The sequence below is a fragment of the Hydra vulgaris genome, chromosome 09 (genome assembly GCF_038396675.1).
Source record: "Hydra vulgaris chromosome 09, alternate assembly HydraT2T_AEP".
NCBI classification, from domain to species: Eukaryota; Metazoa; Cnidaria; class Hydrozoa; order Anthoathecata; family Hydridae; genus Hydra; species Hydra vulgaris.
In genome coordinates this window covers 33,389,647-33,401,628 of record NC_088928.1, presented here as the reverse complement: position 1 = coordinate 33,401,628, position 11,982 = coordinate 33,389,647, and the positions used below count along the sequence as shown (strand labels likewise).

Sequence of the window (11,982 nt, the reverse complement as noted above, 5' to 3'; positions counted from 1 at the left end):
TAGGCATTGACAGTACTAGTTAGGCGCCTAAAAAAGGCGAACAAATAAAAGTTGCAAAATGCCTATAATGATTAATATTCGCATTTTAAAAATTCTTGACAAATTTTCTTTCACAACGAAAATTGTGGCCTTTTTTTTTTAAACTTTAATTTTGATAAAAATGACAAGGTAAAAAAAATATGTTTACAAAATTGCATAGTTCCACCAAAAAAAAAAAAGGTTGTTTAGCCTAGATCACATTTATACTGTATATGTCGACCAACTAAATGAGCTTTGTGCATTTTTTGCCAAAGAACTCAAGCCCGTATAAGGACATTTGAAAACCCATTGGCTGCCATTGCTTTCTTCCATGGCCAGATTAATTGATTGTTTTAGCGCTTTTTTATATTTTTTTAATTTCTATAATACTAAGGTGCTCTAAGAAGATCAAAAATCTTATCACAGAGCATCACGGAATAAATTTTTACCAGGAAAATCACATCTTCTTTACCAATGTTGCTCAATTAGTCGTATAAATGGGTCGGCATCGAATCTTGAACCTCTTGATTCACTTGGATCGAGCCTCGAACCTCTTGGAACTACTTGAACTCTAATCACAGCACAACAACTACTATCAGGCAACCAAAAAAGTTTGTGCGGTTTTGCAGATCCATAAATAAATACACATAAAAACAGTTTTGAATAAAGTTTATTTTGAAAAATAGTCTCCTTCAGCAAGAATAACTTTCTTCCATCGTGAAACAAGCTGACATATTCCATTTCTATAAAAAACTTGAGTAGCTAAAAAATTGAATTAACTCATTTTCGATATCTTCTCTATTTCGAAACTGTCGATACCTCATATGATTATCCAGGACCAAAAACAGGTGATAGTCGCTTGGCGCAAGGTCTGGTGAATACGGAGGGTGAGGTAGAATCTCCCATTGTAAACGTGCTAGATTTTCCCGCGTGATTTTTGCGGTGTTCGGTCTGGCGTTGTCCTGGTGGAATACAATACCTTTTCTGCTTGCCAAAGCTGCTTGTTTTTGGTGAAGAGCAACCAAAACTCTATCTAATTGGGCTGAGTATATCTCAGCAGTAATGGTTTGTCCACTTGGTCGTAACTCATAGTGAACGATACCTGCTGTAGTCCACCATACACACAGTAAAACCTTGTGTTGGTGAATGCTTGGTTTAGGAGTCATCGGTACTGGATCGTTACTGGCTAGCTAATGATATGTTCGTTTTTTGTTGCAGTACATAATCCATTTTTCGTCGCACGTCAACATCGGGTCAAAAAATGGCACTAAATTGTGGCGGGAAAGCAATGAAGAACAAATGGTTAAGCGCTGTAGCTTGTTTTTTTCACTCAACTCATAAGGTACCCATTTGCTCAACTTCTAACGTTTTCCAAGTTGGTGCAAATGTAAACGAATAGTTTCATCACTCACATTAAATCTTAAGGCAAGGTCCTGACATGTTTGACTGGAGTCCTGCTCGATTGCCAGCCTGATATCCTCGTTATTTACGATAGATGGTCTTCCAGATCTTGGTTCATCTTTTCATTTCCAAAAAATATTTTTTAAACCATTTTTGACCCGTCCATTCTGCTATGGCACTTTCCCCAAATGCAGCGCATATCTTACGACAAGCTTCTGCAGCTTTGGTTCCAAGTTTGAACTCATAAAGTAAACAGGCGCGAATTATCGCATCTGACACAGCCATACTCCACTTAAGACTTTTTTGATTCTTTTTTGATTCTTCTTAAAACAAGCTTTAATTTATATGCAAAATCATCCCCCCACCACAACCAGTTTTTTTTAATACATTTCTTAGAAATAGGCATTTAGGATAAACCGCACGAACTTTTTTGGTTGCCTGATAAAGTTATTTTTCTTTTTTTTTGAAAAATGTCCTGTTATAATTCAAAACTTTTTCAAAAATTTATCGCTTTTATATATTTATACATTTTTATTAGTTTTACTTAATTTTTACATTTATAAAAAAAAATTAAAATAGTTGAAATCAAAAAAATAATTCCAGAATTAGAAAAAAGCTTCATTGCATGATTTAATCGAGAATCTTTTGTTTACATATGCCATATTTAAAAACGGTTTTGAGGAATTTTTCGGAAACAATTATACAGTTTTGCAATTAAAAATTGGTCCTTCATTTTAAAAAATGCATTATAATGAAATAATGCATTGGGCAACATTAAAAGAGATTGCTAAATGGAAAAATGTTCGATTATAAAATGGTAAAACATCAATTTTAAAAAAGAAACTTATTCAATAAATGTTCGAAATCAAAAAAAATTGTTAAACTAAAATAAATACGACGTAGTTGTCAAAGTTATAAAACCCGGTTGTCGAACTTTTAATGACGCTTTATGGTACGCTGCTATTGAAAGGATATTTTTTATAAAGAATTCGTCATGGACCGAAGATTAAAAATTAAACCAGAAACAATAATAAAATATCAGTCTTAAAACATTACAATAAATAGTTTGGTAAATTTTATTCCATATTAGACAAATTTACTAAAAACTCCTGTGAAAAAAGCGGTTTTGAACGAATTTGTACAATAAATAGTTTCGCTAAATTAAAATCACATACAGCAGTAACTTAATTAATTGTATTTCTTTGAATTATGAAATAGATGTGTATTAGTTTATAAGTAAACAAATTGTTATTGTTGTTGTTGCCGTTGTTGTTGTTGTTTTTGTCGTTGTTGTTGCGTCAACTTAAATTAGTTTTTAAACATAATATTTTTTAAACACATATTCTGTTGTTGTTGACATTGTTGTTGTTGTTATTGTTTTTATTGTTGCTTTTGTTGTTGTTGTTATTTTTGTTTTATTGTTGTTGTTGTTGCTGTTGTCGTTGTTGTTATTGCTGTTGTTGTTGTTTTGTTATTGTTGTCGTTGTTTTTGTCGATGTTGTTGCGTCAACTTAGATTAGTTTTTAAACATTGAAATTTCTTTTTTATTTTTATAATGTGGATATTCAAGCACTCGGTGTCTTTCATTCTTAAAAACGGAACAAGAAAAATTAAGTTATATGACTATCATGCTTTATTTTTAATTTCATGTTTTTTTCATCCATGTTAATCTTTACTAATCCTTTGAAACACGTAATTGTATAAAGTTTTCTTATATACTGACGTTTTTCTTCTATGCTACTGTTCTTGTAAAATTCTCTTATTAACTATCGCTTTTCTTCTCTTCTATGTTGTTTTTCTCGTCAAAACCATCTTCGGGGCCAAGAATGCTTGCATGCGCTTGTTGCGTAAGTATCTTTATTTCTAAAATGATTTACATATTTATATGCACCACTGTAGTTAAATAAACTAGTGTAGTTAAATATTCGAGTGTATTTAAACAAACGAGTGTATTTAAACAAACGAGTGTAGTTAAACAAACGAGTGTAGTTAAATATATGAGTGTTGTTAAATGAAGAGTGTAGTAAAATAAACGAGGCAAGTTAAGTAAACGAGTGTAGTTAAGTAAACAAGTCTAGTTAAACGAGTGTAGTTATATAGAATTAAATAAGTTAAAAAATCAATCAAAGAAACAAAAATAGTTTATAGTTAATTTATAGTTTAAAATTAAATGTATATAAAAAAACAAAATATCCAAAAAATAAACACACAAATGAGGAAATATTTAGAAAGCCCGTAGCAACCAGGGGGGGGGGGGCAGCCCCTAATAATATTTAAAATAAATAATTTTGAAGAAATTGACTGAAAAAATGACTAAAAAAAAAATAATAATTCGTTTATTAAAACTTTTTCGGGGTTTTACTGCCCCCCCCCCCCTAATATAATTTGTTCCTACGGGCCTGTTTAGTATAACAAGTTTTTAAATAAACCTTCAAAATTGATTAAACCATCTCCGTATTTTTTAAATGTAGCATCGATTTCTGTTGGAGTTAACTCAAAACCAAATGATGTTAAAACTGAATATAGATCAGAAGAGGTAACAAAACCAGTCTTGTTGACGTTTATGATCTCAAATACATTTTGAACATCTTCTTCTCTCAGCGGTTCTTTTATTTCTTTCGCCATTATTTTAACAAAATCTATGAATTCGATCACTTGTTTATCTTTTTCTGAAAAAATTGAATACTTATTTACAAGGATTGCAAGATGGATTGCGAAACTTAAAAAGATTTCAGAGATTATTGAAAGTAGAGTGGTGTGTGTGTGTGTGTGTGTGTGTGTGTGTGTGTGTGTGTGTGTGTGTGTGTGTGTGTGTGTGTGTGTGTGTGTGTGTGTGTGTGTGTGTGTGTGTGTGTGTGTGTGTGTGTGGAGGGAGTGGGTGGGGTGGCATGTTGAACAATTTTTATTAAATCCAAAAGATATCCTGAATCCTGTGTCGGATTTATATATTTGCTTTACTATTTTAAAAACAATTTAACCAGCTAAAAAATTAATCAAAAATCATTTTTGGATTTGTTTGAGAGATGTTGCGTAAAGTTGCGTAAAGTACCTGCTTAGTCTGCCCAAATGAGGTAGGTTGAGCATCTGTGAAAAGCAAGTTGGCATTCAAAAATAAAACAACTACCTTTACCAAAAAGCGTGTTTATAAGTTATAAACTTTTTAGTTTAAATACCTTAACGAGGTAATACGATTTAAATAAAACAAAGTAAAAATTTCAAGTTCAATATATTGAATTATAAAGAGAACGTTAAGACTTAAGAAAAAACGGCTCATCTTAATCAAAAAGCCTATAAATGAGTAAAATATCAACAGATAATGATGGCAAGTTTTATCGGCATTTTAGAGAAAAATAACACACACGCACACTCATGTATATACATTCAAGTTTTAGGGTCATAATTTAAAAAAAATGCTCACTCGACAAGTCGAATCCGCACTAGTTGAGTTACCTAGTCAAGGCGCACAAGTTGAGTCCACACTAGTTGACTTGACTAATCAAGTCCGCACTAGTTGAGTCAGCACAATTTGCAACAAAATGTTGTTGGATAAAGGATTGGATTGACCCGGAGTTCGGGGATCCCCCCGGCTTCTGCTATACCCAAAGGTCCTGTGCTCCACTATAAATAAAGATGCACAAGTAAAACACCAAAAAATACGTATAAATGAATAACAATTGTTTATTGTCTATATACATCAATTTTGCAATCACAATACAATAAATATGGTAGTTATTTTAACGGTAAAAATATAAAGTGTTTAAGAAAATATACAAAGACATTGTAAAACAGCCTCCCCAGCGGGCACACGACGTTGGAATAACGTTGAAATAACGTTGGTTGACGTTGATCGACGTTGATCAACGTTATTTCAACGTTATTCCAACGTCGTATGCCCGCTGGGTCATATTATTATTTGTTATTCGCAGAATAAATTATCTTGAGTAAGGCTAATAACATCATATCTGAATTTAAGATGTTGAAGAAACTTTTTAAAATTGAGCTCTCACAAAAAATAGCTTGACAACTTGACACTTGAAAGCAGATGCTTTGTGAAAATACGAGTGATGAAAAGAGACAAGAATTTCAGGACCCAGTAAAGCGGTTTAAAATTAATGCATTCGAAGATATTCTGGGTACTGCCATTACAGCAATCAAAGGCCATTTCAAAGGAAATGATGTCCATGTCTAGCCCCTTATGGCCCTCAGTACCTATCACTTGCTAGATACTGCTATCCAACAACTTTTTATTGCAGATTTTATACAGTATTGTTATACATTTGGTATACAAAATATATTGATGTATTTAAATGAACTATTAAAAAAAATTACTAAATTTAAACAGTACATACACTCTTTCATTTCTTTTTTTTTAAATAATTTGTTGCTTATGTTTTTTTCTTAATTTTGTATAAAAAATATAAATAGATGAATTTAAATCTAAAAAATGTTTTGAATCTTCTTAAATTCTAAATCTCCTTTAAATATTTAAATATATACTAGGTATTGTATCGAATATGTATACGTATATGTACCGATTTGTATACGTATATGTACCGATTTGTAAATTTTTGTATTTACGCTATATAATACGTTATTTTTATATTAACGTTATATTGCGATACGTATATGTACCGATTTGTAAACTTTTTTTTTTTAAACTTTTTCTTTATACAAACTTTAAAATTTTTTTCAAACATTTAAATTTTTTTCCAAAAATTTTTATTGTCACTCTTTTTAATAATATTAGAACCTGTTAAGTTATGATAAGATGATATGACAGGTTGATGATAAGACATTTTGTTTTCTGCTTGCTCCAGTCAGATTGTAATTATATATATTCATTAAAACTTAAGGATAACATTGTAAAATATGTGCATAAAGAAATAAAAATTAAAAAAAAAAAAAAGGTTGTTGAATAGCAGTAGCTATCCAACAACCTTTTGTAGCGGGCTGTTACCATTGACTTTTCGTCCATTAGATGTTTATTTTTTATATGATGCATAGTCATAGAAAGCTTTTTCTTAGATAACTTACGGTAAGCTCAACTAACCTTAAATAACTTCGGATTTTCGGGAACGCAAACATACTTAACACTGTTTTAAAAAATGTAAATCTAATAGTTTAGCTATTTTTAAATTTAAATTAATTGAAGACAGTTGAAAATAGTTTAACTTTTTATAACCTATTTGACACAATCGTCCGTAGATCATTTATCCAAAAATTAATTGCATTTTAGCCCTAGCCAAAAAGTCCTATAGAACAAATTAAAAAAAAACAAAAAAACTTTAATAAATATAAACACTTTTTAACTGTATTTTAATTTAATGAAACTCAAATCTTAAACTTTTTTTGTTTCAAATTTTTATAGGACTTTTTGACCAGGAAAGCTCCATAAATCCATGTTGCTTGTTTTTATAAAAAAAAAAATTAAGTAGTAAAAAATGTAAGAAAAAAAGCAAAAATATATTTAAATACACAAACAACTTCTGTCTTACTTTCTTCATTGATATCCTCAATTATTTCTTCAACATCTTGTAATGTTACTTCGCTTTTCAATGAGCTTATTGCCTTATGCAACTTTATATTTGTAAGCTTTCCTGAACCATCAATATCGATTAACTTAAAACATTCGTAAAGTTCTAAAAAAAAAGTTAGTTACATTTTAATAAATATTGCAAGATGGCGTGAGTTTGTTAGAGGGCGAATCTGTCACTTCTGCTCTCAGTTTTAGTATTGCATAAAAACTAAGTGCAGAACTAAAAACTCTATTTACTTATTATTATTTATATAGATTTAAATGTCTAAATGTCTAAAATATTATTCAATAAATGTTTTTAGTTGTTATCCCAAATTAATATCGAATTAGTATCTATACTAATTTATTATTTATGGAAAAACACTAAATGAGATTCCTACACAATTTTTACACAATTCACACATTCTTACACAATTCACAGAAAACATGTTTCATACTAATATCAATATATTTAACACAAGAGCAACTGGTAACTGGACAAAAAACGTGTTTCAAGTCTCTATCACGTATTTATATAGCAAAATAATTCTGAAATGCACCTTAATTACTCTTTCAAACAATATAACTTATTTTAAAATCAAACTCAAAACTTTTTTTCTTAATATAGATAATTAGACACTAGATAATCGGTATCGGTTTATCGTTGGTATTGGTGTGATACCTTACAGTATCGATATCGGACAATTAAAAAAAATTCTTAAATAATTTTAATATAATTTATGTACTTTTAATATAATTTATATACTGCATCAAACAAGTTTTAACAAAAAAGCATCATTTCACGCACCGATTCCACCCCCTAAGATTGACAGCAGGTTACAATAAAACATAAACTTTACAATATGCTATTTTTAATTTTAGAAGAACTGTGCTACTGGGTAAAAGTGGGACAGCCATTAGGTGAAATGGGACGAGCGAGTATTAACAACGTATTAACAACAATTATTAATTAAAACTATTAAATTCATAAATCACGTAATTTTCATCAAAATTATTAAGAAATTAAAAAAAAATATTTACACAAAAGTGGTAGAAGTAGAAGATTAATATATTTTCTTTGACCTACTTCATCTCTCAAAAGGTACAAGCTCCCGAAGCCGGTGAACTGGCGCTCGCTAAAATATAAATTTCTCATTACAAAACTCTGCTTTTATTTTAAACAGAAATAGAAAGCTTGGTGACAACAGACCATCGTTTACATACCTGCTTTACAAGTTTGCACGCATTTGCGGCAGAAAACAAAAAGGAGACGTTTTGTTTAAAGAAAATATCTCTTATAATCATAATGCACATAGTCAAGGGAATTTTAACATAGTTTGGTGTATCAAAACTACTGCGAGTGTACAGCGACAGATGTTCACAAAACTACAATGACTTTCCAAACGGTATACGATTTTTTTTTGAAAAACAAAAGGTTATAAGTTAACTAACTTCAAAGTTGTGGAGCAATTTGTAGGTCTCAAGTGGGAAGGGGATGCCATACGGGTTTTTTGCCAAAATGTTATTGGCAAAAAACCGTATGGCATCCCCTTCCCACTTGAGACCTACTCGCACCGGCCCTACTTTCAAAGTAAGCAACAATATTTCTAGCTATAATGACTCAACTACAAATGAAAGACATACATTAATTCTTAATCGAGAAAAGATGACATCATGTTTTCTTAACTTGTCTATACTCTACAAAATCTACTCGTTTTTTTTTTTTTTTTACATCTGCTTAAAAGAAGTTTTAGTAGACTAAAGATCAAAAATTATCTCTGATCAACAATGACAAAACAATATCTTTTTGGATTGACAATAATTTTTATTAAATGTGTGCTTGTTGACAGCATTGACTTTAAACTATGAATATATCATTTTGGTTCCACCAAGCGGGCACAGACGTCCGTAAGGTGTCTATACAAAGTCAGTACGATTTTCTTAAGACGTAGAATGAACATTCTGTACCCACCGGAAATGACATGTAGCAGAAAATATTTGTAGAAACTAACAGAAAAGTAATGCATGCTCTCAGTAATAAATATAGTTTAAATATATTTTGAATAACCAAACCATTGCAATAACATTAAATGTTTATCAAAATTTATTTATTACAAGGGCGATTCTCGAAAAAAAATGTTTCTAGGGGTTAATGTGCCACCTCAAACCCTTGTCGCCCCCTACTCATTTTCCCTGCTCCCTACTGCCCCCTCCCCCCTCTCCCCCCCCCCCCCCAAAAAAAAAAAAAACGCTAAACCTCAATCCGCCTCTGGTTTATAGATAACAACATGAATATGTTTCTAGTTTACAAGATTAAATTATAAATTAAAACTTAAGCGTATAACTGACAATAAACAACCAAACATAAAAAATGTAATCTATATATAAAAAATATGTTATTATTAACTCACGGACAAACAATATAATGTAATTGAAGAAAAAAAAATTACAGCAATAATGTGTGTATGAGAATGGAAACAGGTATTTTGTAAAATACTTAGTCTTCATCTTATTCTTCATCTTTTTTTCACGTTTTTTTTTAAAATTTTTTTTTAATGCAACTGTTTTTTGTATAACATCATAGTTTAAAAAGTTGTAACCAATATGTTATAGGGGCTCTATGAAAAGATTATGATAACGTACTGTCATCCTCATCTTCTTTGAGCCCCTATCTGTTTTACTTATTTTATTTATTGAAATTTTATATTACGAAGTTGTAAAATCTTATATTATATTAAAACAGAGAAAAAAAAAAAAAAAAAAAAAAAAAAAAAATGTATTTGTTAAAAAGTAAACTAAAAAAAAAGTTATATGAGATGAGTGGTTACTACGCGCATTGTTACAAACAATGACTTGTATAGAATGGCAAACTCACTGTCTTGAACAGGTTATAAGCAATTCGCGACGTCAGAATTATCTTGTTCTATCTCGACGTTTTTAAGTTTTGAGATAAAACGGTTTAAAAAATAAAAACTTTAGGAGACGGCATATAAAAACATTTTTATAACTTATTTTTTTTCCGCAACTTTTTTAGTTATAACTTAGGTTTCAATACAGTAAAAAAATAATTATTCTGAAGTATATAGCACTATCAATAACTGAATTTTTTCAAAAAGTGGAGATAGAACAAGATAATTCTATCGTCTCAAATTTTATAATATAAACAATAATATAAATCACCTTTCTCTAAAAAAAATGCTAATATTAAAAATAAGTAAAAAAAGTAAATTTTTTTGCATTTTTTAATTTTTTCAACTAATTGGTTATATATCCTATTACTAATATAGTTATATATCTATACCTATTATATATACCTGTATAATAATAGTAACGATGTAGTAATAATATCTATAATATAGTAATATACATGAAGTAATATTTTTTCCACCTAATTAGTTATAATAATAGTAATTGGTTTTCTTTAAATTTTAAGTTTGTTCTAAGAACCACAGAGTTATTATTTGATAACAGAATAATTTTGAAAGATTTTACTTAAGATAAATAAAATATTGCATGTTGCAAGTGATAAATTGAAATATTGTAAGTTGCAAGTGATAAAAATTGAAATATTGCATGTTGCAAGTGATAATAATTGAAGTATTGCATGTTGCATGTGATAAAAAAAAATGCATTTTCATTTAGATCTGAATGATCGGGACGTTGAGAAAATTGAGTACAACCAAAAAACACAATCAAAAGAAAAAGTTATATAATAAAAAACTTGCCGTTCAATTGATGATCTGTCAGATTAAACATTTGTTTTATCTAAAAATTTATTAAGAAAAGATTTTTAATAATCAAAAGTTATAACTTTAAATTGAATTTTCAAATTGCACAAGATGCTTAATGATCATTTTTAATACATTTATTAATTTATTTCGTCGATTTATAAACTTTTTAACGCATTCTTTGTAACAAGTTTTATAGATAAAATAAACAAGTGACGGAACAATAGGGAGAATCTTCTGGAGATTCTCTCTATTGTGACGCAACAACCAGAAGATTCTCCCTATTGAACCTACTTACTAAAAAAGAACCTAAAATTTTCAATAAGATTATAACTCGAAGATTACCAAGGAAACTCAAATATAATATATTATAATATGGTATGTATTATATACCAGATAAGAAAAAAAATTGAAAATTTTTTATTGCCTGTTGAATCTGTTCTTCAGAAAGTTTAATTTCATCACCATATTTCATATATGATTTGGAAGTCATTTAAAATATATACTTATAGTATTGTATATGTACATTTATAATCCAATTCGTATTACACATATTTAAAATTTCGGTTGATACTTAATATCGGCGAAAACAGCACGATGTTGCTACGATGTAGCTACCATTGAATAATTTTTTTAATATGCATAAATAGAATGCTGCGAAGAACAGTTTTAAATATATTCAAAGTGATTGATAATTTTCAAAATGTTGGATTATTTGTTTTAAACATTTTTTCATATTATTTGATTGGAAGACTCAAGGATTATTGATACATTTGGTTGGAAGATGCGTATATTTGAATCAAATAATCGTTTAAATAAACTATTTTGTTACAAATACAAAGCAAAATATTCTAAAAGCTCTATACATATGAAATGTATTTAACTAAACATACAAGAAAACAGAGTTGAGAATATCTAAAATTGAAATATTTTAATCCTAGATATTTTCAATAATCCTGATCTAAGATTTTATTTATTCATGCGTTGCATCATGCGCTGCATCGTGCGCTGGGAAACAAAATTATACAGAATGACATTTAAATTAAAACAGACACGATTATAACTTATATAAAAAAAATTGCTTTTAAAAATCATTTGATTTTACTTATTATATACTGTTTAACTATTATATGAGGAATGGACTTGCAAAACCTGATAATTCCCTTTTTCAAAAAATCTGACTTGCGCACACCACTGGATAGCTCTTGTAATTTTGCATTAGGAAAATAATTCAGGACATGCAGAATCCATTATTTCTATCACAAATTAATATGCATACAATAGTGTTTCAATTAAAACTGCATAACAAACAGATTTTCT

General features: G+C 29.3%; 2 protein-coding genes across 2 annotated transcripts; both read right to left on the bottom strand.

Moving 5' to 3' along the window:
- Nucleotides 1-761: 761 nt before the first annotated feature.
- On the bottom strand, nucleotides 762-1,184 carry LOC136085420 (histone-lysine N-methyltransferase SETMAR-like). Its single transcript, XM_065806723.1, has one exon. The coding sequence runs from the start codon at nucleotides 1,182-1,184 to the stop codon at nucleotides 762-764; it is 423 nt and encodes a 140-aa protein (XP_065662795.1).
- A 1,257-nt stretch (nucleotides 1,185-2,441) lies between these two features.
- On the bottom strand, nucleotides 2,442-11,226 carry LOC101234940 (uncharacterized). Its single transcript, XM_065805439.1, has 5 exons — nucleotides 11,090-11,226; nucleotides 10,660-10,699; nucleotides 6,915-7,058; nucleotides 3,849-4,088; nucleotides 2,442-3,282 (listed from the first exon to the last, which is right to left on the bottom strand). The coding sequence occupies exons 1-5, from the start codon at nucleotides 11,153-11,155 to the stop codon at nucleotides 3,182-3,184; spliced, it is 591 nt and encodes a 196-aa protein (XP_065661511.1). The 5' UTR covers nucleotides 11,156-11,226; the 3' UTR covers nucleotides 2,442-3,181.
- Nucleotides 11,227-11,982: the final 756 nt, after the last annotated feature.